Source organism: Leuresthes tenuis, unplaced genomic scaffold, assembly GCF_036924035.1.
Source record: "Leuresthes tenuis unplaced genomic scaffold, fLeuTen1.0.hap1 SCAF_5, whole genome shotgun sequence".
NCBI classification, from domain to species: Eukaryota; Metazoa; Chordata; class Actinopteri; order Atheriniformes; family Atherinopsidae; genus Leuresthes; species Leuresthes tenuis.
This window is the reverse complement of record NW_027325359.1, coordinates 37,070,850-37,098,135: the sequence shown is the minus strand read 5'-3', so window position 1 is coordinate 37,098,135 and position 27,286 is coordinate 37,070,850. Positions and strand designations below refer to the sequence as shown.

At 47.5% G+C, this 27,286-nt stretch overlaps 1 protein-coding gene across 2 annotated transcripts in view; it reads right to left on the bottom strand.

The window, feature by feature from the left end:
* tbc1d15 (TBC1 domain family, member 15) overlaps window positions 1-27,286 on the bottom strand; it is a 51,226-nt gene that overhangs the window by 9,132 nt on the left and 14,808 nt on the right. Inside the window, exons 5-9 of one of the 2 annotated variants that reach the window (XM_072386799.1) lie at window positions 22,713-22,917; window positions 21,908-22,010; window positions 12,660-12,857; window positions 11,898-12,026; window positions 11,662-11,765 (exon numbers count right to left, since the gene is read on the bottom strand). In XM_072386799.1, coding sequence (XP_072242900.1) covers window positions 11,662-11,765; window positions 11,898-12,026; window positions 12,660-12,857; window positions 21,908-22,010; window positions 22,713-22,917 — 739 coding nt within the window. The remainder of the gene's footprint in view (window positions 1-11,661; window positions 11,766-11,897; window positions 12,027-12,659; window positions 12,858-21,907; window positions 22,011-22,712; window positions 22,918-27,286) is intronic. The other variant, XM_072386800.1, reaches the window with a different exon arrangement.

Below are 27,286 nucleotides of genomic sequence, written 5' to 3'. Positions count from 1 at the left end.
GTGTGTGATGTCACAGTCTGTGGTGTGTGTGTGTGTGTGTGTGTGATGTCACAGTCTGAGGCGTGTGTGTGTGTGATGTCACAGTCTGAGGCGTGTGTGTGTGTGATGTCACAGTCTGTGGTGTGTGTGTGTGATGTCACAGTCTGAGGTGTGTGTGTGATGTCACAGTCTGAGGTGTGTGTGTGTGATGTCACAGTCTGAGGCGTGTGTGTGTGTGATGTCACAGTCTGTGGTGTGTGTGTGTGATGTCACAGTCTGAGGTGTGTGTGTGTGATGTCACAGTCTGAGGTGTGTGTGTGTGTGATGTCACAGTCTGAGGTGTGTGTGTGTGATGTCACAGTCTGAGGTGTGTGTGTGATGTCACAGTCTGTGGTGTGTGTGTGTGATGTCACAGTCTGAGGCGTGTGTGATGTCACAGTCTGAGGTGTGTGTGTGTGATGTCACAGTCTGAGGCGTGTGTGTGTGTGATGTCACAGTCTGTGGTGTGTGTGTGTGATGTCACAGTCTGAGGTGTGTGTGTGTGATGTCACAGTCTGAGGTGTGTGTGTGTGTGATGTCACAGTCTGAGGTGTGTGTGTGTGATGTCACAGTCTGAGGTGTGTGTGTGTGATGTCATAGTCTGAGGCGTGTGTGTGTGATGTCACAGTCTGAGGCGTGTGTGTGTGTGATGTCACAGTCTGAGGCGTGTGTGTGTGTGATGTCACAGTCTGAGGCGTTTGTGTGTGTGATGTCACAGTCTGAGGCGTGTGTGTGATGTCACAGTCTGTGGCGTGTGTGTGTGATGTCACAGTCTGAGGTGTGTGTGATGTCACAGTCTGAGGCGTGTGGGTGTGTGATGTCACAGTCTGTGGTGTGTGTGGGTGTGTGATGTCGTGGTGTGTGTGGGTGTGTGATGTCAAAGTCTGAGGCGTCTGTGTGTGATGTCACAGTCTGAGGCGTGTGTGTGTGTGATGTCACAGTCTGTGGCGTCTGTGTCTGATGTCACAGTCTGAGGCGTCTGTGTGTGATGTCACAGTCTGAGGCGTGTGTGTGTGATGTCACAGTCTGTGGTGTGTGTGTGTGATGTCACAGTCTGAAGCGTGTGGGTGTGTGATGTCACAGTCTGAGGCGTGTGTGTGTGATGTCACAGTCTGAGGCGTGTGTGTGTGATGTCACAGTCTGAGGCGTCTGTGTGTGTGATGTCACAGTCTGAGGCGTGTGTGTGTGTGATGTCACAGTCTGAGGTGTGTGTGATGTCACAGTCTGAGGCGTGTGTGATGTCACAGTCTGAGGCGTCTGTGTGTGTGATGTCACAGTCTGAGGCGTCTGTGTGTGTGATGTCACAGTCTGAGGCGTCTGTGTGTGTGATGTCACAGTCTGAGACGTGTGTGTGTGTGATGTCACAGTCTGAGGTGTGTGTGTTGTCACAGTCTGAGGTGTGTGTGATGTCACAGTCTGAGGTGTGTGTGATGTCACAGTCTGAGGCGTCTGTGTGTGATGTCACAGTCTGAGGCGTGTGTGTGTGATGTCACAGTCTGAGGCGTCTGTGTGTGTGATGTCACAGTCTGAGGCGTGCGTGTGTGTGATGTCACAGTCTGAGGCGTGTGTGTGATGTCACAATCTGAGGCGTCTGTGTGTGTGATGTCACAGTCTGAGACGTGTGTGTGTGTGATGTCACAGTCTGAGGCGTGTGTGTGTGATGTCACAGTCTGAGGCGTGTGTGTGTGTGATGTCACAGTCTGAGGCGTGTGTGTGTGTGATGTCACAGTCTGAGGCGTGTGTGTGTGTGATGTCACAGTCTGAGGCGTGTGTGTGTGTGATGTCACAGTCTGAGGCGTGTGTGTGTGTGATGTCACAGTCTGAGGCGTGTGTGTGTGTGATGTCACAGTCTGAGGCGTGTGTGTGTGTGATGTCACAGTCTGAGGCGTGTGTGTGTGATGTCACAGTCTGAGGCGTGTGTGTGTGTGATGTCACAGTCTGAGGCGTGTGTGTGTGTGATGTCACAGTCTGTGGTGTGTGTGTGTGATGTCACAGTCTGAGGCGTCTGTGTGTGTGATGTCACAGTCTGAGGCGTCTGTGTGTGTGATGTCACAGTCTGAGGCGTCTGTGTGTGTGATGTCACAGTCTGAGGCGTGTGTGTGTTATGTCACAGTCTGTGGCGTGTGTGGGTGTGTGATGTCACAGTCTGTGGCGTGTGGGTGTGTGATGTCACAGTCTGTGGCTCGTGTGTGTGATGTCACAGTCTGAGGCGTGTGTGTGTGTGATGTCACAGTCTGAGGCGTCTGTGTGTGATGTCACAGTCTGAGGCGTGTGTGTGTTATGTCACAGTCTGTGGCGTGTGTGGGTGTGTGATGTCACAGTCTGTGGCGCGTGTGTGTGATGTCACAGTCTGAGGCGTCTGTGTGTGATGTCACAGTCTGAGGCGTGTGTGTGTGATGTCACAGTCTGAGGCGTCTGTGTGTGTGATGTCACAGTCTGAGGCGTGTGTGTGTGATGTCACAGTCTGAGGCGTGTGTGGGTGTGTTATGTCACAGTCTGTGGCGTGTGTGGGTGTGTGATGTCACAGTCTGTGGCGCGTGTGTGTGATGTCACAGTCTGAGGCGTCTGTGTGTGATGTCACAGTCTGAGGCGTCTGTGTGTGATGTCACAGTCTGAGGCGTGTGTGTGTGATGTCACAGTCTGAGGCGTGTGTGTGTGATGTCACAGTCTGAGGCGTGTGTGTGATGTCACAGTCTGTGGCGTGTGTGTGTGTGATGTCACAGTCTGAGACGTCTGTGTGTGATGTCACAGTCTGAGGTGTGTGTGATGTCACAGTCTGAGGCGTGTGTGTGTGTGATGTCACAGTCTGAGGCGTGTGTGTGTGTGATGTCACAGTCTGAGGCGTGTGTGTGTGTGATGTCACAGTCTGAGGCGTGTGTGTGTGTGATGTCACAGTCTGAGGCGTGTGTGTGTGTGATGTCACAGTCTGAGGCGTGTGTGTGATGTCACAGTCTGAGGCGTGTGTGTGATGTCACAGTCTGAGGCGTGTGTGTGATGTCACAGTCTGAGGCGTGTGTGTGTGTGATGTCACAGTCTGAGGCGTGTGTGTGTGTGTGATGTCACAGTCTGAGGCGTGTGTGTGTGTGTGATGTCACAGTCTGAGGCGTGTGTGTGTGTGTGATGTCACAGTCTGAGGCGTGTGTGTGATGTCACAGTCTGAGGCGTGTGTGTGTGTGATGTCACAGTCTGAGGCGTGTGTGTGTGTGATGTCACAGTCTGAGGCGTGTGTGTGTGTGATGTCACAGTCTGAGGCGTGTGTGTGTGTGTGATGTCACAGTCTGAGGCGTGTGTGTGTGTGATGTCACAGTCTGAGACGTGTGTGTGTGTGTGATGTCACAGTCTGAGGCGTGTGTGTGTGTGATGTCACAGTCTGAGGCGTGTGTGTGTGATGTCACAGTCTGAGGCGTGTGTGTGTGTGTGATGTCACAGTCTGAAGCGTGTGTGTGATGTCACAGTCTGAGGCGTCTGTGTGTGTGTGATGTCACAGTCTGTGGCGTGTGTGTGTGTGTGTGATGTCACAGTCTGAGGCGTGTGTGTGATGTCACAGTCTGAGGCGTGTGTGTGTGATGTCACAGTCTGTGGTGTGTGTGTGTGATGTCACAGTCTGAGGCGTGTGTGTGTGATGTCACAGTCTGTGGTGTGTGTGTGTGATGTCACAGTCTGAGGCGTGTGTGTGTGTGTGATGTCACAGTCTGAGGCGTGTGTGTGTGATGTCACAGTCTGAGGCGTGTGTGTGTGTGATGTCACAGTCTGAGGCGTGTGTGTGTGATGTCACAGTCTGAGGCGTGTGTGTGTGATGTCACAGTCTGAGGCGTGTGTGTGTGTGATGTCACAGTCTGAGGCGTGTGTGTGTGTGTGATGTCACAGTCTGAGGCGTGTGTGTGTGATGTCACAGTCTGAGGCGTGTGTGTGATGTCACAGTCTGAGGCGTGCGTGTGTGTGATGTCACAGTCTGAGGCGTGTGTGTGTGTGATGTCACAGTCTGAGGCGTGTGTGTGTGTGATGTCACAGTCTGAGGCGTGTGTGTGTGATGTCACAGTCTGAGGCGTGTGTGTGTGTGATGTCACAGTCTGAGGCGTGTGTGTGTGATGTCACAGTCTGAGGCGTGTGTGTGTGATGTCACAGTCTGAGGCGTGTGTGTGTGATGTCACAGTCTGAGGCGTGTGTGTGTGTGATGTCACAGTCTGAGGCGTGTGTGTGTGATGTCACAGTCTGAGGCGTGTGTGTGTGATGTCACAGTCTGAGGCGTGTGTGTGATGTCACAGTCTGAGGCGTGTGTGTGTGTGTGATGTCACAGTCTGAGGCGTGTGTGTGATGTCACAGTCTGAGGCGTGTGTGTGTGTGATGTCACAGTCTGAGGCGTGTGTGTGTGTGATGTCACAGTCTGAGGCGTGTGTGTGTGATGTCACAGTCTGAGGCGTGTGTGTGTGATGTCACAGTCTGAGGCGTGTGTGTGTGATGTCACAGTCTGAGGCGTGTGTGTGTGTGATGTCACAGTCTGAGGCGTGTGTGTGTGATGTCACAGTCTGAGGCGTGTGTGTGTGTGATGTCACAGTCTGAGGCGTGTGTGTGTGTGATGTCACAGTCTGAGGCGTGTGTGTGTGTGTGATGTCACAGTCTGAGGCGTGTGTGTGTGTGATGTCACAGTCTGAGGCGTGTGTGTGTGATGTCACAGTCTGAGGCGTGTGTGTGTGTGATGTCACAGTCTGAGGCGTGTGTGTGTGATGTCACAGTCTGAGGCGTGTGTGTGTGATGTCACAGTCTGAGGCGTGTGTGTGTGTGATGTCACAGTCTGAGGCGTGTGTGTGTGATGTCACAGTCTGAGGCGTGTGTGTGTGTGATGTCACAGTCTGAGGCGTGTGTGTGTGTGATGTCACAGTCTGAGGCGTGTGTGTGTGATGTCACAGTCTGAGGCGTGTGTGTGTGATGTCACAGTCTGAGGCGTGCGTGTGTGTGATGTCACAGTCTGAGGCGTGCGTGTGTGATGTCACAGTCTGAGGCGTGTGTGTGTGTGATGTCACAGTCTGAGGCGTGTGTGTGTGTGATGTCACAGTCTGAGGCGTGCGTGTGTGTGATGTCACAGTCTGAGGCGTGTGTGTGTGTGATGTCACAGTCTGAGGCGTGCGTGTGTGATGTCACAGTCTGAGGCGTCTGTGTGTGTGATGTCACAGTCTGAGGCGTCTGTGTGTGTGATGTCACAGTCTGAGGCGTCTGTGTGTGTGATGTCACAGTCTGAGACGTGTGTGTGTGTGATGTCACAGTCTGAGGTGTGTGTGTTGTCACAGTCTGAGGTGTGTGTGATGTCACAGTCTGAGGTGTGTGTGATGTCACAGTCTGAGGCGTCTGTGTGTGATGTCACAGTCTGAGGCGTGTGTGTGTGATGTCACAGTCTGAGGCGTCTGTGTGTGTGATGTCACAGTCTGAGGCGTGCGTGTGTGTGATGTCACAGTCTGAGGCGTGTGTGTGATGTCACAATCTGAGGCGTCTGTGTGTGTGATGTCACAGTCTGAGACGTGTGTGTGTGTGATGTCACAGTCTGAGGCGTGTGTGTGTGATGTCACAGTCTGAGGCGTCTGTGTGTGTGATGTCACAGTCTGAGGCGTGTGTGTGTGATGTCACAGTCTGAGGCGTGTGTGTGTGATGTCACAGTCTGAGGCGTGTGTGTGTGATGTCACAGTCTGAGGCGTGTGTGTGTGATGTCACAGTCTGAGGCGTGTGTGTGTGATGTCACAGTCTGAGGCGTGTGTGTGTGTGATGTCACAGTCTGAGGCGTGTGTGTGTGTGATGTCACAGTCTGAGGCGTGTGTGTGTGTGATGTCACAGTCTGAGGCGTGTGTGTGTGATGTCACAGTCTGAGGCGTGTGTGTGATGTCACAGTCTGAGGTGTGTGTGTGATGTCACAGTCTGAGGTGTGTGTGTGTGATGTCACAGTCTGTGGTGTGTGTGTGTGATGTCACAGTCTGTGGTGTGTGTGTGTGTGTGATGTCACAGTCTGAGGTGTGTGTGTGTGATGTCACAGTCTGAGGCGTGTGTGTGTGTGATGTCACAGTCTGTGGTGTGTGTGTGTGTGTGATGTCACAGTCTGTGGTGTGTGTGTGTGATGTCACAGTCTGAGGCGTGTGTGTGTGTGATGTCACAGTCTGAGGCGTGTGTGTGTGTGATGTCACAGTCTGTGGTGTGTGTGTGTGTGATGTCACAGTCTGAGACGTGTGTGTGTGTGATGTCACAGTCTGAGGCGTGTGTGTGTGTGATGTCACAGTCTGAGGCGTGTGTGTGTGATGTCACAGTCTGAGGCGTTTGTGTGTGTGATGTCACAGTCTGAGGTGTGTGTGATGTCACAGTCTGAGGCGTGTGTGTGATGTCACAGTCTGAGGCGTGTGTGTGATGTCACAGTCTGAGGCGTGTGTGTGATGTCACAGTCTGAGGTGTGTGTGATGTCACAGTCTGAGGTGTGTGTGATGTCACAGTCTGAGGTGTGTGTGATGTCACAGTCTGAGGCGTGTGGGTGTGTGATGTCACAGTCTGTGGTGTGTGTGGGTGTGTGATGTCAAAGTCTGAGGCGTCTGTGTGTGTGATGTCACAGTCTGAGGCGTCTGTGTGTGATGTCACAGTCTGAGGCGTCTGTGTGTGTGATGTCACAGTCTGTGGCATCTGTGTCTGATGTCACTGAGGCGTCTGTGTGTGATGTCACAGTCTGAGGCGTGTGTGTGTGATGTCACAGTCTGTGGTGTGTGTGTGTGATGTCACAGTCTGTGGTGTGTGTGTGTGATGTCACAGTCTGAGGCGTGTGTGTGTGTGATGTCACAGTCTGAGGTGTGTGTGTGATGTCACAGTCTGAGGCGTGTGTGTGTGTGTGATGTCACAGTCTGAGGTGTGTGTGTGATGTCACAGTCTGAGGTGTGTGTGTGATGTCACAGTCTGTGGCGTCTGTGTGTGATGTCACAGTCTGAGGCGTGTGTGTGTGATGTCACAGTCTGTGGTGTGTGTGTGTGATGTCACAGTCTGTGGTGTGTGTGTGATGTCACAGTCTGAGGTGTGTGTGATGTCACAGTCTGAGGCGTGTGTGTGTGTGATGTCACAGTCTGTGGTGTGTGTGTGTGTGATGTCACAGTCTGAGACGTGTGTGTGTGTGATGTCACAGTCTGAGGCGTGTGTGTGTGTGATGTCACAGTCTGAGGCGTGTGTGTGTGTGATGTCACAGTCTGAGGCGTTTGTGTGTGTGATGTCACAGTCTGAGGTGTGTGTGATGTCACAGTCTGAGGCGTGTGTGTGATGTCACAGTCTGAGGCGTGTGTGTGATGTCACAGTCTGAGGTGTGTGTGATGTCACAGTCTGAGGTGTGTGTGATGTCACAGTCTGAGGCGTGTGTGTGTGTGATGTCAAAGTCTGAGGCGTCTGTGTGTGTGATGTCACAGTCTGAGGCGTCTGTGTGTGTGTGATGTCACAGTCTGAGGCGTGTGTGTGTGTGTGATGTCACAGTCTGAGGCGTGTGTGTGTGTGTGATGTCACAGTCTGTGGCGTGTGTGGGTGTGTGATGTCACAGTCTGAGGTGTGTGTGTGTGATGTCACAGTCTGAGGCGTGTGTGTGTGATGTCACAGTCTGAGGCGTGTGTGTGTGTGATGTCACAGTCTGTGGTGTGTGTGTGTGATGTCACAGTCTGAGGTGTGTGTGTGTGATGTCACAGTCTGAGGTGTGTGTGTGTGTGATGTCACAGTCTGAGGTGTGTGTGTGTGATGTCACAGTCTGAGGCGTGTGTGTGTGTGATGTCACAGTCTGAGGCGTGTGTGTGTGATGTCACAGTCTGAGACGTGTGTGTGTGTGATGTCACAGTCTGAGGCGTGTGTGTGTGATGTCACAGTCTGAGGCGTGTGTGTGTGATGTCACAGTCTGAGGCGTGTGTGTGTGTGATGTCACAGTCTGAGGCGTGTGTGTGTGTGATGTCACAGTCTGAGGCGTGTGTGTGTGTGATGTCACAGTCTGAGGCGTCTGTGTGTGTGATGTCACAGTCTGAGACGTGTGTGTGTGTGATGTCACAGTCTGAGGCGTGTGTGTGTGATGTCACAGTCTGAGGCGTGTGTGTGTGTGATGTCACAGTCTGAGGCGTGTGTGTGTGTGATGTCACAGTCTGAGGCGTGTGTGTGTGTGATGTCACAGTCTGAGGCGTGTGTGTGTGTGATGTCACAGTCTGAGGCGTGTGTGTGTGTGATGTCACAGTCTGAGGCGTGTGTGTGTGTGATGTCACAGTCTGAGGCGTGTGTGTGTGATGTCACAGTCTGAGGCGTGTGTGTGTGTGATGTCACAGTCTGAGGCGTGTGTGTGTGTGATGTCACAGTCTGTGGTGTGTGTGTGTGATGTCACAGTCTGAGGCGTCTGTGTGTGTGATGTCACAGTCTGAGGCGTCTGTGTGTGTGATGTCACAGTCTGAGGCGTCTGTGTGTGTGATGTCACAGTCTGAGGCGTGTGTGTGTTATGTCACAGTCTGTGGCGTGTGTGGGTGTGTGATGTCACAGTCTGTGGCGTGTGGGTGTGTGATGTCACAGTCTGTGGCTCGTGTGTGTGATGTCACAGTCTGAGGCGTGTGTGTGTGTGATGTCACAGTCTGAGGCGTCTGTGTGTGATGTCACAGTCTGAGGCGTGTGTGTGTTATGTCACAGTCTGTGGCGTGTGTGGGTGTGTGATGTCACAGTCTGTGGCGCGTGTGTGTGATGTCACAGTCTGAGGCGTCTGTGTGTGATGTCACAGTCTGAGGCGTGTGTGTGTGATGTCACAGTCTGAGGCGTCTGTGTGTGTGATGTCACAGTCTGAGGCGTGTGTGTGTGATGTCACAGTCTGAGGCGTGTGTGGGTGTGTTATGTCACAGTCTGTGGCGTGTGTGGGTGTGTGATGTCACAGTCTGTGGCGCGTGTGTGTGATGTCACAGTCTGAGGCGTCTGTGTGTGATGTCACAGTCTGAGGCGTCTGTGTGTGATGTCACAGTCTGAGGCGTGTGTGTGTGATGTCACAGTCTGAGGCGTGTGTGTGTGATGTCACAGTCTGAGGCGTGTGTGTGATGTCACAGTCTGTGGCGTGTGTGTGTGTGATGTCACAGTCTGAGACGTCTGTGTGTGATGTCACAGTCTGAGGTGTGTGTGATGTCACAGTCTGAGGCGTGTGTGTGTGTGATGTCACAGTCTGAGGCGTGTGTGTGTGTGATGTCACAGTCTGAGGCGTGTGTGTGTGTGATGTCACAGTCTGAGGCGTGTGTGTGTGTGATGTCACAGTCTGAGGCGTGTGTGTGTGTGATGTCACAGTCTGAGGCGTGTGTGTGATGTCACAGTCTGAGGCGTGTGTGTGATGTCACAGTCTGAGGCGTGTGTGTGATGTCACAGTCTGAGGCGTGTGTGTGTGTGATGTCACAGTCTGAGGCGTGTGTGTGTGTGTGATGTCACAGTCTGAGGCGTGTGTGTGTGTGTGATGTCACAGTCTGAGGCGTGTGTGTGTGTGTGATGTCACAGTCTGAGGCGTGTGTGTGATGTCACAGTCTGAGGCGTGTGTGTGTGTGATGTCACAGTCTGAGGCGTGTGTGTGTGTGATGTCACAGTCTGAGGCGTGTGTGTGTGTGATGTCACAGTCTGAGGCGTGTGTGTGTGTGTGATGTCACAGTCTGAGGCGTGTGTGTGTGTGATGTCACAGTCTGAGACGTGTGTGTGTGTGTGATGTCACAGTCTGAGGCGTGTGTGTGTGTGATGTCACAGTCTGAGGCGTGTGTGTGTGATGTCACAGTCTGAGGCGTGTGTGTGTGTGTGATGTCACAGTCTGAAGCGTGTGTGTGATGTCACAGTCTGAGGCGTCTGTGTGTGTGTGATGTCACAGTCTGTGGCGTGTGTGTGTGTGTGTGATGTCACAGTCTGAGGCGTGTGTGTGATGTCACAGTCTGAGGCGTGTGTGTGTGATGTCACAGTCTGTGGTGTGTGTGTGTGATGTCACAGTCTGAGGCGTGTGTGTGTGATGTCACAGTCTGTGGTGTGTGTGTGTGATGTCACAGTCTGAGGCGTGTGTGTGTGTGTGATGTCACAGTCTGAGGCGTGTGTGTGTGATGTCACAGTCTGAGGCGTGTGTGTGTGTGATGTCACAGTCTGAGGCGTGTGTGTGTGATGTCACAGTCTGAGGCGTGTGTGTGTGATGTCACAGTCTGAGGCGTGTGTGTGTGTGATGTCACAGTCTGAGGCGTGTGTGTGTGTGTGATGTCACAGTCTGAGGCGTGTGTGTGTGATGTCACAGTCTGAGGCGTGTGTGTGATGTCACAGTCTGAGGCGTGCGTGTGTGTGATGTCACAGTCTGAGGCGTGTGTGTGTGTGATGTCACAGTCTGAGGCGTGTGTGTGTGTGATGTCACAGTCTGAGGCGTGTGTGTGTGATGTCACAGTCTGAGGCGTGTGTGTGTGTGATGTCACAGTCTGAGGCGTGTGTGTGTGATGTCACAGTCTGAGGCGTGTGTGTGTGATGTCACAGTCTGAGGCGTGTGTGTGTGATGTCACAGTCTGAGGCGTGTGTGTGTGTGATGTCACAGTCTGAGGCGTGTGTGTGTGATGTCACAGTCTGAGGCGTGTGTGTGTGATGTCACAGTCTGAGGCGTGTGTGTGATGTCACAGTCTGAGGCGTGTGTGTGTGTGTGATGTCACAGTCTGAGGCGTGTGTGTGATGTCACAGTCTGAGGCGTGTGTGTGTGTGATGTCACAGTCTGAGGCGTGTGTGTGTGTGATGTCACAGTCTGAGGCGTGTGTGTGTGATGTCACAGTCTGAGGCGTGTGTGTGTGATGTCACAGTCTGAGGCGTGTGTGTGTGATGTCACAGTCTGAGGCGTGTGTGTGTGTGATGTCACAGTCTGAGGCGTGTGTGTGTGATGTCACAGTCTGAGGCGTGTGTGTGTGTGATGTCACAGTCTGAGGCGTGTGTGTGTGTGATGTCACAGTCTGAGGCGTGTGTGTGTGTGTGATGTCACAGTCTGAGGCGTGTGTGTGTGTGATGTCACAGTCTGAGGCGTGTGTGTGTGATGTCACAGTCTGAGGCGTGTGTGTGTGTGATGTCACAGTCTGAGGCGTGTGTGTGTGATGTCACAGTCTGAGGCGTGTGTGTGTGATGTCACAGTCTGAGGCGTGTGTGTGTGTGATGTCACAGTCTGAGGCGTGTGTGTGTGATGTCACAGTCTGAGGCGTGTGTGTGTGTGATGTCACAGTCTGAGGCGTGTGTGTGTGTGATGTCACAGTCTGAGGCGTGTGTGTGTGATGTCACAGTCTGAGGCGTGTGTGTGTGATGTCACAGTCTGAGGCGTGCGTGTGTGTGATGTCACAGTCTGAGGCGTGCGTGTGTGATGTCACAGTCTGAGGCGTGTGTGTGTGTGATGTCACAGTCTGAGGCGTGTGTGTGTGTGATGTCACAGTCTGAGGCGTGCGTGTGTGTGATGTCACAGTCTGAGGCGTGTGTGTGTGTGATGTCACAGTCTGAGGCGTGCGTGTGTGTGATGTCACAGTCTGAGGCGTGTGTGTGTGTGATGTCACAGTCTGAGGCGTGCGTGTGTGATGTCACAGTCTGAGGCGTGTGTGTGTGTGATGTCACAGTCTGTGGCGTGTGTGTGTGTGTGTGTGTGTGATGTCACAGGCGTACGTTTTGGCCCTCTGCAGGTACTTCCTCTCCTCCAGCGTGCTGCTCCAGGGAAAGTATCCGAGCAGGAACTTCCAGGCCTCCTTCCTTAAGGCGTGACACAGACCCTGCAGAACAACGCCCAGAGGTCACATGATCACACTCGACCCAGAGCGGTACAGTCACAATGTGTGGGTTGTTTGTGTGTCGTTTTGTGACATTGTTTGTGTTGTCGTGTCCTTTCTGATCGGCTGACTGACCCCTTTGAAGATGATGTGTTTGAGCTCTTCCACGTTCTTCATCCTCCCCTCTGAATCCTGGTGCTTGGTCCAGCCCTCTGCAGAGAGCGGCTCCCCGCGGCTCACCTGAGGCCGCGCTCCCAGGTCAGTCTGAGAAGATCACAGGTGACATGTTGTCAAGTGGAAGAGAACCGGATTCCTCAGGTCTCTGGTGAAATGAGGCTAAACCCAACAGGGGTTTTGTTCCTATCAGGTGAATGAGGCTCCATCAGCTCTATTGATAGAGCTGATATCAGGTTTGAGACGGGCTCAACCAGACCCTGGAGGGTAAACTCCACAGAGTCCCGTCTGCTTTAAGCCGCCATGTACAGCTCTTCCAGGTAAAGAATATTTCATCACTGCATTTCATGTGTGCAAAGTCAAATATTTGGTAAATCAACGCATAAATGTTTCTATAAATTCCATCTTAGACAACATGTCTCCTGCAGGCCTGGAGAATTATTTATGGCATTAATAATAACCTCCTGAAACAGGATCTAAAATACTGATAATTTATACTAATCTCAGAGCTCATCTATTTGTTTGGTGTCCAACAAAATGTTTAATTTTTTCTAAGCCGATGTGGAAAGGTGGGGAGAGCCAATCAGGACAGAGTGGGCAGCCTCCTCAACAGGAAACGGTAAATATGAAGTGGAACTCTTCCTACCCCTGAGGCTAAGCTTGATCAAACAGGAAATGACTCTTTAAAGTGTGTTCAGATATTCGGCTGAAGCTCAGACTCACTCTGGTGATGACCTCGAAGCCAGGCTCCTCCTGCTGGTTGATCTCCAGCCCCGGGATGATTTCCCCCAGCAGGTCAGCCACCTCATCCGGGGGGCGCTGGTGCTGTTCCTCCGTCCCCCGCAAAGCATCGAAGATGTAGTTGGTAACTTTAGAGAAGCCCCCCAATGTGGTCACGTATGGGTCCCGTTTGAACTTCTGCTGGAGAGGAACACGTCTAAAACTCAATCAATCAATCAGAGGTCCATAAGAAAATCTGTGATCCCCTACAGGAGAACAATGTGCTTCTTAATCAGGAAAAATTAACATGAAGAGGTTCCTTCTGACTGCAGGAACCACAGGAACCACAGGAACGAGGTACATTTCAGGCCCAAAAAGGGTTCTTTGGAGTGGGGCTTGTAGAGCTGAATATTTCTGACTGGGAAGTACCCTATTTTAGTAATTTCAGGTTTAATTTCCACCACAGTTAATACAACTTTAAGCTCAACCACATGAGCAGCTGTGAGCAACCTTAGAAACTCAGACTGTTTCTGCTTTTATCAACAGATAAAAACATCTATAATTCCATAGAATTGTGAAACATTGACAGATTAAGAAATGGAGCTGACAAACACTCCTATATTCCACAAAATCTAAAAATAATCATGTTCAGAAGCGCTTTGAGTGGGCAGCTAGACTAGAAAAGTGCTAAACAAGTACAGTCCATTTATAAGTCAAAATAAATCAATTATCCAGCAATTCCACATACATTTTCAAACAAAAATAAAGTGATTAAAAATGAAATACAACAAAGAGAATGTAAATTATTCTGCCGGCGCCTTACATATTAGCCTGACATTGATTGGTGCCTCGTGTGAGGCTCGATTCATTCAGAATTATGGATGACACTGGATTTGACTGTATTAGCAGCTTAGAGTTTTTATAACAAGCAGGAGTCGCATCATCATGACTTACTAACCGATGTGTCATGGTAAAAGTTAGCTAGTAACTTTAGCTGAAGCTACTTGACAGATTTGATAAGGTTAAAGACAACTTTAACCCAAAGTTTTCACTGCTTTCACATTAACTCACTCAGACCAAAACAGGCTACATCCATACTGCAGGAGAGCTAAACACTGTACTGCTGCTTTTAAGGATCATGTTTATTTATGGAAACTCAAAACTCTCATTTAGTATAAATTAAACTTCTCTTCTCCTGATAGTCACTGTCAGTTAGTGAAGTTTACCAACTGCTATCCTCTCCAGACCCACAACATCTGTCCAGTGGCACAGAAAGTGGGTTTTGATCATTTTGCACTGTCTTTATTTAACAGTTTTTGTGCATGTGTAAATAATATGATTAATAACAGAGGCACGTTTCGCTCCTTTGATACCCCCTCGCCACACAAAATAGTCGCTGTCGGGCTCCAGCAGGTGCGCCAGCCAGTTTGAAGGGATGAAAGAAAAGTTTTCTAAGTGGTTAAAAGACTTAGAGGCTTGTAAATATCCAGGTTAGCTACAAGCAAAACGACAGCCAGGTTACTGTTGTCTTGCAACTCTCTACTGATTAGTATTTAGCAGTGGTGGGTCGTAACCAGAAGCCCTAACTTATCTCTACAACCTAAATTATAATATTTGTTCAGATTTCAGTCTCTATGTTAGGTTTAGGTTAATCTAATCTGCCCAGAAGCTTCAGAATCAGTAGTTCTGACCTAACTTAATTAAAGAATATAGCAATGGAACTGTTTTTAACCAATCAGATTCAAATTCACCTTATTGGGCCGGCTAGCTCATACACACATATTCATATCATAGACATATATACATATGTATATGTTTAAGTTAGGCCAGAACTACTGATTCTGAAGCCTCTGGGCAGATTAGATTAACCTTAGACTAATCTATTGACCTAGATAGACATATATACAAGTCTATGATATATATGCTAGCTGGCCAACAATGACATCAGATGTTTTCCGACTGGATGGTCAGAGCAAAGCTATCACAGAAAAGTTTTGCTAGTAAAAAACCTCCTCAGGATCTAAGTGACATTAATATATTGGATGTTTTAAAATTTATTGCCCACACTGGTTGACGGAGAAGGAGAAACTGATTTGGTATATGTGTTAGAAGAAGTCTTCTAACAGCTGTCTCTCTGTGTTTATTTATAAAAACAAGAATTATTCCCACGGACAGTCCAATATTCACAATAAACTTAAGTCTTTATAGGCCATACTTGATAAATAAGGGGGGGGGGGGGTCATGTGTCTGCATACCCCTCAGAAAGTAGCTAGAAACTTGGGTGTCCTGATTGATGACCAACTAACCTTCAAAGATCACGTTACCTCGGTTACTCGTTCAGCCGCTTTGCATTACTAAACATAAGAAAGATCAGACCATACCTGACCCAACATGCCCCCCAGCTCCTGCTGCAGGCCATGGTCATCTCCCACCTTCACTACTGCAACGCTCTCCTAACTGGTCTCCTAACTGGTCTCCTGACTGGTTTCCTAACTGGCCTCCTAACTGGTCTCCTAACTGGTTTCCTAACTGGTCTCCTAACTGGTCTCCTAACTGCTCTCCTAACCGGTCTCCTAACTGGTTTCCTAACTGCTCTCCTAACTGGTTTCCTAACTGGTCTCCTAACTGGTCTCCTAACTGGTCTCCTAACTGGTTTCCTAACTGGTCTCCTAACTGGTCTCCTAACTGGTCTCCTAACTGGTCTCCTAACTGGTCTCCTAACTGGTCTCCTAACTGCTCAACTAACTGGTTTCCTAACTGGTCTCCTAACTGGTCTCCTAACTGGTCTCCTAACTGGTCTCCTAACTGGTCTCCTAACTGGTCTCCTAACTGGTTTCCTAACTGGTTTCCTAACTGGTCTCCTAACTGCTCAACTAACTGGTTTCCTAACTGGTTTCCTAACTGGTTTCCTAACTGCTCTCCTAACTGGTTTCCTAACTGGTTTCCTAACTGGTCTCCTAACTGCTCTCCTAACTGGTCTCCTAACTGGTCTCCTAACTGGTTTCCTAACTGGTCTCCTAACTGGTCTCCTAACTGGTCTCCTAACTGGTCTCCTAACTGGTTTCCTAACTGGTTTCCTAACTGGTCTCCTAACTGGTTTCCTAACTGGTTTCGTAACTGCTCTCCTAACTGGTTTCCTAACTGGTTTCCTAACTGCTCTCCTAACTGGTCTCCTAACTGCTCTCCTAACTGGTCTCCTAACTGGTCTCCTAACTGGTTTCCTAACTGGTCTCCTAACTGGTCTCCTAACTGCTCTCCTAACTGGTTTCCTAACTGCTCTCCTAACTGCTCTCCTAACTGGTTTCCTAACTGGTTTCCTAACTGGTCTCCTAACTGGTCTCCTAACTGCTCTCCTAACTGGTTTCCTAACTGGTCTCCTAACTGGTCTCCTAACTGGTCTCCTAACTGGTCTCCTAACTGGTTTCCTAACTGGTTTCCTAACTGGTCTCCTAACTGCTCTCCTAACTGGTTTCCTAACTGGTTTCCTAACTGGTTTCCTAACTGCTCTCCTAACTGGTCTCCTAACTGGTTTCCTAACTGGTCTCCTAACTGGTCTCCTAACTGCTCTCCTAACTGGTCTCCTAACTGGTTTCCTAACTGGTCTCCTAACTGGTCTCCTAACTGGTCTCCTAACTGGTTTCCTAACTGGTCTCCTAACTGGTTTCCTAACTGGTTTCGTAACTGCTCTCCTAACTGGTTTCCTAACTGCTCTCCTAACTGGTCTCCTAACTGGTCTCCTAACTGGTTTCCTAACTGGTCTCCTAACTGGTTTCCTAACTGGTCTCCTAACTGGTCTCCTAACTGGTCTCCTAACTGGTCTCCTAACTGCTCTCCTAACTGGTTTCCTAACTGGTTTCCTAACTGGTTTCCTAACTGCTCTCCTAACTGCTCTCCTAACTGCTCTCCTAACTGGTTTCCTAACTGGTTTCCTAACTGGTTTCCTAACTGCTCTCCTAACTGCTCTCCTAACTGGTTTCCTAACTGCTCTCCTAACTGCTCTCCTAACTGGTTTCCTAACTGGTTTCCTAACTGGTCTCCTAACTGGTCTCCTAACTGGTCTCCTAACTGGTCTCCTAACTGGTTTCCTAACTGGTCTCCTAACTGCTCTCCTAACTGCTCTCCTAACTGCTCTCCTAACTGGTTTCCTAACTGCTCTCCTAACTGGTCTCCTAACTGGTTTCCTAACTGGTTTCCTAACTGGTTTCCTAACTGCTCTCCTAACTGCTCTCCTAACTGCTCTCCTAACTGGTCTCCTAACTGGTCTCCTAACTGGTCTCCTAACTGGTCTCCTAACTGGTTTCCTAACTGCTCTCCTAACTGGTTTCCTAACTGCTCTCCTAACTGGTCTCCTAACTGGTCTCCTAACTGGTTTCCTAACTGGTCTCCTAACTAGTTTCCTAACTAGTTTCCTAACTGGTCTCCTAACTGCTCTCCTAACTTCTCTCCTAACTGGTCTCCTAACTGGTCTCCTAACTAGTTTCCTAACTGGTCTCCTAACTGGTCTCCTAACTGGTCTCCTAACTGGTCTCCTAACTAGTTTCCTAACTGGTCTCCTAACTGCTCTCCTAACTTCTCTCCTAACTGCTCCTAACTGGTTTCCTAACTGGTCTCCTAACTGGTCTCCTAACTGGTTTCCTAACTGGTTTCCTAACTGCTCTCCTAACTGGTCTCCTAACTGGTCTCCTAACTGGTTTCCTAACTGGTCTCCTAACTGGTCTCCTAACTGGTTTCCTAACTGGTCTCCTAACTGGTCTCCTAACTGGTCTCCTAACTGGTTTCCTAACTGGTCTCCTAACTGGTCTCCTAACTGGTCTCCTAACTAGTTTCCTAACTGGTCTCCTAACTGCTCTCCTAACTTCTCTCCTAACTGCTCCTAACTGGTTTCCTAACTGGTTTCCTAACTGGTCTCCTAACTGGTCTCCTAACTGGTTTCCTAACTGGTTTCCTAACTGCTCTCCTAACTGGTCTCCTAACTGGTCTCCTAACTGGTTTCCTAACTGGTCTCCTAACTGGTTTCCTAACTGGTCTCCTAACTGGTCTCCTAACTGGTCTCCTAACTGGTTTCCTAACTGGTTTCCTAAATGGTCTCCTAACTGCTCTCCTAACTGGTTTCCTAACTGGTTTCCTAACTGGTTTCCTAACTGCTCTCCTAACTGGTCTCCTAACTGGTTTCCTAACTGGTCTCCTAACTGGTCTCCTAACTGCTCTCCTAACTGCTCTCCTAACTGGTTTCCTAACTGGTCTCCTAACTGGTCTCCTAACTGGTCTCCTAACTGGTTTCCTAACTGGTTTCCTAACTGGTCTCCTAACTGGTTTCCTAACTGGTTTCGTAACTGCTCTCCTAACTGGTTTCCTAACTGCTCTCCTAACTGGTCTCCTAACTGGTCTCCTAACTGGTCTCCTAACTGGTTTCCTAACTGGTCTCCTAACTGGTCTCCTAACTGGTTTCCTAACTGGTTTCCTAACTGGTTTCCTAACTGGTTTCCTAACTGGTCTCCTAACTGCTCTCCTAACTGCTCTCCTAACTGCTCTCCTAACTGGTTTCCTAACTGGTTTCCTAACTGCTCTCCTAACTGCTCTCCTAACTGGTTTCCTAACTGGTTTCCTAACTGGTCTCCTAACTGCTCTCCTAACTGCTCTCCTAACTGGTTTCCTAACTGGTTTCCTAACTGGTTTCCTAACTGGTCTCCTAACTGGTCTCCTAACTGGTCTCCTAACTGGTTTCCTAACTGCTCTCCTAACTGCTCTCCTAACTGCTCTCCTAACTGGTTTCCTAACTGCTCTCCTAACTGGTTTCCTAACTGCTCTCCTAACTGCTCTCCTAACTGGTCTCCTAACTGGTCTCCTAACTGGTCTCCTAACTGGTCTCCTAACTGGTTTCCTAACTGCTCTCCTAACTGGTTTCCTAACTGCTCTCCTAACTGGTCTCCTAACTGGTCTCCTAACTGGTTTCCTAACTGGTCTCCTAACTAGTTTCCTAACTAGTTTCCTAACTGGTCTCCTAACTGCTCTCCTAACTTCTCTCCTAACTGGTCTCCTAACTGGTCTCCTAACTAGTTTCCTAACTGGTCTCCTAACTGGTCTCCTAACTAGTTTCCTAACTGCTCTCCTAACTGCTCTCCTAACTTCTCTCCTAACTGCTCCTAACTGGTTTCCTAACTGGTCTCCTAACTGGTCTCCTAACTGGTTTCCTAACTGGTTTCCTAACTGCTCTCCTAACTGGTCTCCTAACTGGTCTCCTAACTGGTTTCCTAACTGGTCTCCTAACTGGTTTCCTAACTGGTCTCCTAACTGGTCTCCTAACTGGTCTCCTAACTGGTCTCCTAACTGGTTTCCTAACTGGTTTCCTAACTGGTCTCCTAACTGCTCTCCTAACTGGTTTCCTAACTGGTTTCCTAACTGGTTTCCTAACTGCTCTCCTAACTGGTCTCCTAACTGGTTTCCTAACTGGTCTCCTAACTGGTCTCCTAACTGCTCTCCTAACTGCTCTCCTAACTGGTCTCCTAACTGGTTTCCTAACTGGTCTCCTAACTGGTCTCCTAACTGGTCTCCTAACTGGTCTCCTAACTGGTCTCCTAACTGGTTTCCTAACTGGTTTCCTAACTGGTCTCCTAACTGGTTTCCTAACTGGTTTCCTAACTGGTCTCCTAACTGCTCTCCTAACTGGTTTCCTAACTGGTTTCCTAACTGCTCTCCTAACTGGTTTCCTAACTGGTTTCCTAACTGGTCTCCTAACTGGTCTCCTAACTGGTCTCCTAACTGGTCTCCTAACTGGTCTCCTAACTGGTTTCCTAACTGGTCTCCTAACTGCTCTCCTAACTGGTTTCCTAACTGCTCTCCTAACTGGTCTCCTAACTGGTTTCCTAACTGGTTTCCTAACTGCTCTCCTAACTGCTCTCCTAACTGCTCTCCTAACTGCTCTCCTAACTGGTTTCCTAACTGCTCTCCTAACTGCTCTCCTAACTGGTTTCCTAACTGGTCTCCTAACTGGTCTCCTAACTGCTCTCCTAACTGCTCTCCTAACTGGTTTCCTAACTGGTTTCCTAACTGCTCTCCTAACTGGCTTCCTAACTGCTCTCCTAACTGGTCTCCTAACTGGTCTCCTAACTGGTTTCCTAACTGGTCTCCTAACTAGTTTCCTAACTAGTCTCCTAACTGCTCTCCTAACTTCTCTCCTAACTGGTCTCCTAACTAGTTTCCTAACTGGTCTCCTAACTGGTCTCCTAACTGGTCTCCTAACTGGTCTCCTAACTAGTTTCCTAACTGGTCTCCTAACTGCTCTCCTAACTTCTCTCCTAACTGGTCTCCTAACTGGTTTCCTAACTGGTCTCCTAACTGGTCTCCTAACTGGTCTCCTAACTGGTTTCCTAACTGGTCTCCTAACTGGTTTCCTAACTGGTCTCCTAACTGGTCTCCTAACTGGTCTCCTAACTGCTCTCCTAACTGCTCTCCTAACTGGTCTCCTAACTGGTTTCCTAACTGGTTTCCTAACTGGTTTCCTAACTGGTTTCCTAACTGGTTTCCTAACTGGTCTCCTAACTGGTTTCCTAACTGGTCTCCTAACTGGTCTCCTAACTGCTCTCCTAACTGCTCTCCTAACTGCTCTCCTAACTGCTCTCCTAACTGGTCTCCTAACTGCTCTCCTAACTGCTCTCCTAACTGCTCTCCTAACTGGTTTCCTAACTGGTCTCCTAACTGGTCTCCTAACTGGTCTCCTAACTGGTCTCCTAACTGGTCTCCTAACTGCTCTCCTAACTGGTTTCCTAACTGGTTTCCTAACTGCTCTCCTAACTGGTTTCCTAACTGCTCTCCTAACTGGTCTCCTAACTGGTCTCCTAACTGGTCTCCTAACTAGTTTCCTAACTGGTCTCCTAACTGCTCTCCTAACTTCTCTCCTAACTGGTCTCCTAACTGGTCTCCTAACTAGTCTCCTAACTGGTCTCCTAACTGGTCTCCTAACTGGTCTCCTAACTGGTCTCCTAACTAGTTTCCTAACTGGTCTCCTAACTGGTCTCCTAACTTCTCTCCTAACTGGTCTCCTAACTGGTCTCCTAACTTCTCTCCTAACTGGTCTCCTAACTGGTCTCCTAACTAGTTTCCTAACTGGTCTCCTAACTGGTCTCCTAACTGGTCTCCTAACTGGTTTCCTAACTGCTCTCCTAACTGGTCTCCTAACTGGTCTCCTAACTGGTCTCCTAACTAGTTTCCTAACTGGTCTCCTAACTGCTCTCCTAACTTCTCTCCTAACTGGTCTCCTAACTGGTCTCCTAACTGGTCTCCTAACTAGTTTCCTAACTGGTCTCCTAACTGCTCTCCTAACTTCTCTCCTAACTGGTCTCCTAACTAGTTTCCTAACTGGTCTCCTAACTGGTCTCCTAACTGGTCTCCTAACTGGTCTCCTAACTGGTCTCCTAACTGCTCTCCTAACTGGTTTCCTAACTGCTCTCCTAACTGGTTTCCTAACTGCTCTCCTAACTTCTCTCCTAACTGCTCTCCTAACTTCTCTCCTAACTGGTTTCCTAACTGGTCTCCTAACTGGTCTCCTAACTGGTCTCCTAACTGGTCTCCTAACTGCTCTCCTAACTGCTCTCCTAACTGGTCTCCTAACTGGTTTCCTAACTGCTCTCCTAACTGGTCTCCTAACTGCTCTCCTAACTGGTCTCCTAACTGGTCTCCTAACTGGTCTCCTAACTGCTCTCCTAACTGGTTTCCTAACTGCTCTCCTAACTGGTTTCCTAACTGCTCTCCTAACTTCTCTCCTAACTGCTCTCCTAACTTCTCTCCTAACTGCTCTCCTAACTGCTCTCCTAACTGGTCTCCTAACTGGTTTCCTAACTGCTCTCCTAACTGGTCTCCTAACTGCTCTCCTAACTGGTCTCCTAACTGGTCTCCTAACTGGTCTCCTAACTAGTTTCCTAACTGCTCTCCCAGCTGATCACTCCCAGCTGATCCCTCCCAGCTGATCCCTCCCAGCTGATCAGAGCTCTGACTGTGAGGAGAGTCATATGTTGAGTCTGGAAGTTGTTTCTACAAACAGGAACAATCAGTGAACAGATTTTACCATCTGTGATGGAGATTAGACCTGAAATAGGATTTAAATCAAACTTTGGGAACACCAAACTCATCAGGAGCTTTATAAGCTCCACTTTGAGTATCTGTGACTATCAAAAACACAACCTCCTTCCCCCAGTGAGAGGTTGTGTCGCCATGGAGACGCATGTATTCTGCAGCAGGACCATGTGTCTTCTTACATGAACCAGTCCAAAGTTGTTGTCATCCAGCAGGTTCTCAAAGGACTGGGACAGAGCTTTGTTCGGGGTGCTGACCAGCAGATGTGTTTCATCATCTGGAGACCTGCAAACAGGAAACAGACTGCTGTTCAAATGTCCAACTGGGAGCTGCTGCAGCCGAAACATCCGGCTCCTGATCCGAGCTTTCATTACCAGCCGCTGATAAGAACTTTAATAAGAGCTATCTGAGCCGCAGCAGCAGAACATCTCAGAATAATCTCCCGTCATCTTCGGCTCAAAACGCGAATTAGCATATAAATTACGTCTCTGCAGCAGCTCAGAACAGGATGTGTGATTCTCAGGCTTCTTCATTGTTACACTGAAATCAGTCTGAGTCACACGAAGAGCAAAAGGAGGAGTCCACTTACAGAAAAACACTTTGAAGACCTTTAAAAGACCTTTTCCTTCTGTACAAGGCTTAAGCAAAGAGCTCATTTTTATCTGGTTGAGTTTCTCCCGTCTGGTTTCAGATAAGAGACTCGTTTGGCCTGCTTCCATCAGCTTCCTATTTATTTCTCTACTTTTATTCATTTAATTATTCTCACCTCTGGTGTTAAGTCAGAGGTGGAGTGCTACACAAAGGTGGGAAACGGGACAGATAAGATTCTTACTCGCTGCAGCCGATGCTACCAGGAAACTTCACTTATAGAAAAACATGTAAATCATGTGGGGAACACAAGATGAGGCTCTCATTGTTTCTAAGAGAGAAAAACAAGACATTTTCCATCACATAAACATGCTAATGACTTGGAGCTGTTGGACTCACTCTGTAAGCAGGGCAAACCTCCTCAGGCTGTCCAGGAACTCTCTGCTCCCGCCCTGGTGGAAGTGCAAGGCTGGAAGGCGGGTGGAGTCCTTTAGCTGGAGGATGAGGAAGGTCCAACCTTCGTCCTTCACCACGATGGACCTGAGGTCACTGATGCTGACTGAGAACGCCCACCGGTTCTTCTCATGGCTATGATTCAGAGAGCCTGAGACACAACACACCGGAGTCAGGAAACAGGAACTTTGTAGGGAACAAACCCAAGTTTAATGGGAACTTTGTGCTACGAGAACTTTGAAGGGAACAAACCCAAGTTTAATGGGAACTTTGAAGGGAACAAACCCAAGTTTAATGGGAACTTTGAAGGGAACAAACCCAAGTTTAATGGGAACTTTGAAGGGAACAAACCCAAGTTTAATGGGAACTTTGAAGGGAACAAACCAAAGTTTAATGGGAACTTTGAAGGGAACAAACCCAAGTTTAATGGGAACTTTGAAGGGAACAAACCAAAGTTTAACGGGAACTTTGATGGGAACAAACCCAAGTTTAATGGGAACTTTGAAGGGAACAAACCAAAGTTTAATGGGAACTTTGAAGGGAACAAACCAAAGTTTAACGGGAACTTTGAAGGGAACAAACCAAAGTTTAATGGGAACTTTGATGGGAACAAACCCAAGTTTAATGGGAACTTTGAAGGGAACAAACCAAAGTTTAACAGGAACTTTGAAGGGAACAAACCAAAGTTTAACGGGAACTTTGATAGGAACAAACCCAAGTTTAACAGGAACTTTGAAGGGAACAAACCCAAGTTTAATGGGAACTTTGAAGGGAACAAACCAAAGTTTAATGGGAACTTTGAAGGGAACAAACCCAAGTTTAATGGGAACTTTGAAGGGAACAAACCAAAGTTTAACGGGAACTTTGATGGGAACAAACCCAAGTTTAATGGGAACTTTGAAGGGAACAAACCAAAGTTTAACAGGAACTTTGAAGGGAACAAACCAAAGTTTAACGGGAACTTTGATAGGAACAAACCCAAGTTTAACAGGAACTTTGAAGGGAACAAACCCAAGTTTAATGGGAACTTTGAAGGGAACAAACCCAAGTTTAATGGGAACTTTGAAGGGAACAAACCCAAGTTTAATGGGAACTTTGAAGGGAACAAACCAAAGTTTAATGGGAACTTTGAAGGGAACAAACCCAAGTTTAATGGGAACTTTGAAGGGAACAAACCAAAGTTTAACGGGAACTTTGATGGGAACAAACCCAAGTTTAATGGGAACTTTGAAGGGAACAAACCCAAGTTTAATGGGAACTTTGAAGGGAACAAACCAAAGTTTAACGGGAACTTTGAAGGGAACAAACCAAAGTTTAATGGGAACTTTGATGGGAACAAACCCAAGTTTAATGGGAACTTTGAAGGGAACAAACCAAAGTTTAACAGGAACTTTGAAGGGAACAAACCAAAGTTTAACGGGAACTTTGATAGGAACAAACCCAAGTTTAACAGGAACTTTGAAGGGAACAAACCCAAGTTTAATGGGAACTTTGAAGGGAACAAACCAAAGTTTAATGGGAACTTTGAAGGGAACAAACCCAAGTTTAATGGGAACTTTGAAGGGAACAAACCAAAGTTTAACGGGAACTTTGATGGGAACAAACCCAAGTTTAATGGGAACTTTGAAGGGAACAAACCAAAGTTTAACAGGAACTTTGAAGGGAACAAACCAAAGTTTAACGGGAACTTTGATAGGAACAAACCCAAGTTTAACAGGAACTTTGAAGGGAACAAACCCAAGTTTAACAAGAACTTTGAAGGGAACAAACCCAAGTTTAACGGGAACAAACCAAAGTTTAACGGGAACTTTGATAGGAACAAACCCAAGTTTAACAGGAACTTTGAAGGGAACAAACCCAAGTTTAACAGGAACTTTGAAGGGAACAAACCCAAGTTTAACAGGAACTTTGAAGGGAACAAACCCAAGTTTAACGGGAACAAACCAAAGTTTAACGGGAACTTTGATAGGAACAAACCCAAGTTGAACAGGAACTTTGATGGGAACAAACCCAAGTTTAACAAGAACTTTGAAGGGAACAAACCCAAGTTTAACGGGAACAAACCAAAGTTTAACGGGAACTTTGATAGGAACAAACCCAAGTTTAACAGGAACTTTGAAGGGAACAAACCCAAGTTTAATGAGAACTTTGAAGGGAACAAACCCAAGTTTAACGGGAACTTTGATGGGAACAAACCCAAGTTTAACAGGAACTTTGAAGGGAACAAACCCAAGTTTAACGGGAACAAACCCAAGTTTAATGAGAACTTTGAAGGGAACAAACCCAAGTTTAACAGGAACTTTGATGGGAACAAACCCAAGTTTAACAAGAACTTTGAAGGGAACAAACCCAAGTTTAATGAGAACTTTGAAGGGAACAAACCCAAGTTTAACGGGAACAAACCAAAGTTTAACGGGAACTTTGATAGGAACAAACCCAAGTTTAACAGGAACTTTGAAGGGAACAAACCCAAGTTTAACGGGAACTTTGATAGGAACAAACCCAAGTTTAACAGGAACTTTGAAGGGAACAAACCCAAGTTTAATGAGAACTTTGAAGGGAACAAACCAAAGTTTAACGGGAACTTTGATGGGAACAAACCCAAGTTTAACAAGAACTTTGAAGGGAACAAACCAAAGTTTAACAAGAACTTTGAAGGGAACAAACCAAAGTTTAACGGGAACAAACCAAAGTTTAATGGGAACTTTGATGGGAACAAACCAAAGTTTAACGGGAACTTTGATGGGAACAAACCCAAGTTTAATGAGAACTTTGAAGGGAACAAACCCAAGTTTAACAAGAACTTTGAAGGGAACAAACCCAAGTTTAACGGGAACAAACCAAAGTTTAACGGGAACTTTGATAGGAACAAACCCAAGTTTAACGGGAACTTTGAAGGGAACAAACCCAAGTTTAACGGGAACAAACCCAAGTTTAACAAGAACTTTGAAGGGAACAAACCCAAGTTTAACGGGAACAAACCAAAGTTTAACGGGAACTTTGATAGGAACAAACCCAAGTTTAACAGGAACTTTGAAGGGAACAAACCCAAGTTTAATGAGAACTTTGAAGGGAACAAACCAAAGTTTAACGGGAACTTTGATGGGAACAAACCCAAGTTTAACAAGAACTTTGAAGGGAACAAACCAAAGTTTAACGGGAACAAACCAAAGTTTAATGGGAACTTTGATGGGAACAAACCAAAGTTTAACGGGAACTTTGATGGGAACAAACCCAAGTTTAATGAGAACTTTGAAGGGAACAAACCCAAGTTTAACAAGAACTTTGAAGGGAACAAACCCAAGTTTAACGGGAACAAACCAAAGTTTAACGGGAACTTTGATAGGAACAAACCCAAGTTTAACAGGAACTTTGATGGGAACAAACCCAAGTTTAACGGGAACTTTGAAGGGAACAAACCCAAGTTTAACGGGAACTTTGAAGGGAACAAACCAAAGTTTAACAAGAACTTTGAAGGGAACAAACCAAAGTTTAACGGGAACAAACCAAAGTTTAATGGGAACTTTGATGGGAACAAACCAAAGTTTAACGGGAACTTTGATGGGAAAAAACCCAAGTTTAATGGGAACTTTGAAGGGAACAAACCAAAGTTTAATGGGAACTTTGATGGGAACAAACCCAAGTTTAATGGGAACTTTGAAGGGAACAAACCAAAGTTTAACGGGAACTTTGAAGGGAACAAACCAAAGTTTAACGGGAACAAACCAAAGTTTAATGGGAACTTTGATGGGAACAAACCAAAGTTTAACGGGAACTTTGATGGGAAAAAACCCAAGTTTAATGGGAACTTTGAAGGGAACAAACCAAAGTTTAATGGGAACTTTGATGGGAACAAACCCAAGTTTAATGGGAACTTTGATGGGAACAAACCAAAGTTTAACAGGAACTTTGAAGGGAACAAACCCAAGTTTAACAGGAACTTTGAAGGGAACAAACCCAAGTTTAACAAGAACTTTGAAGGGAACAAACCCAAGTTTAACGGGAACAAACCAAAGTTTAACGGGAACTTTGAAGGGAACAAACCCAAGTTTAACAGGAACTTTGAAGGGAACAAACCCAAGTTTAATGAGAACTTTGAAGGGAACAAACCCAAGTTTAACAGGAACTTTGATGGGAACAAACCCAAGTTTAACAGGAACTTTGAAGGGAACAAACCCAAGTTTAACAAGAACTTTGAAGGGAACAAACCCAAGTTTAACGGGAACAAACCAAAGTTTAACGGGAACTTTGATAGGAACAAACCCAAGTTTAACAGGAACTTTGAAGGGAACAAACCCAAGTTTAATGAGAACTTTGAAGGGAACAAACCAAAGTTTAACGGGAACTTTGATGGGAACAAACCCAAGTTTAACAAGAACTTTGAAGGGAACAAACCAAAGTTTAACGGGAACAAACCAAAGTTTAATGGGAACTTTGATGGGAACAAACCAAAGTTTAACGGGAACTTTGATGGGAACAAACCCAAGTTTAATGAGAACTTTGAAGGGAACAAACCCAAG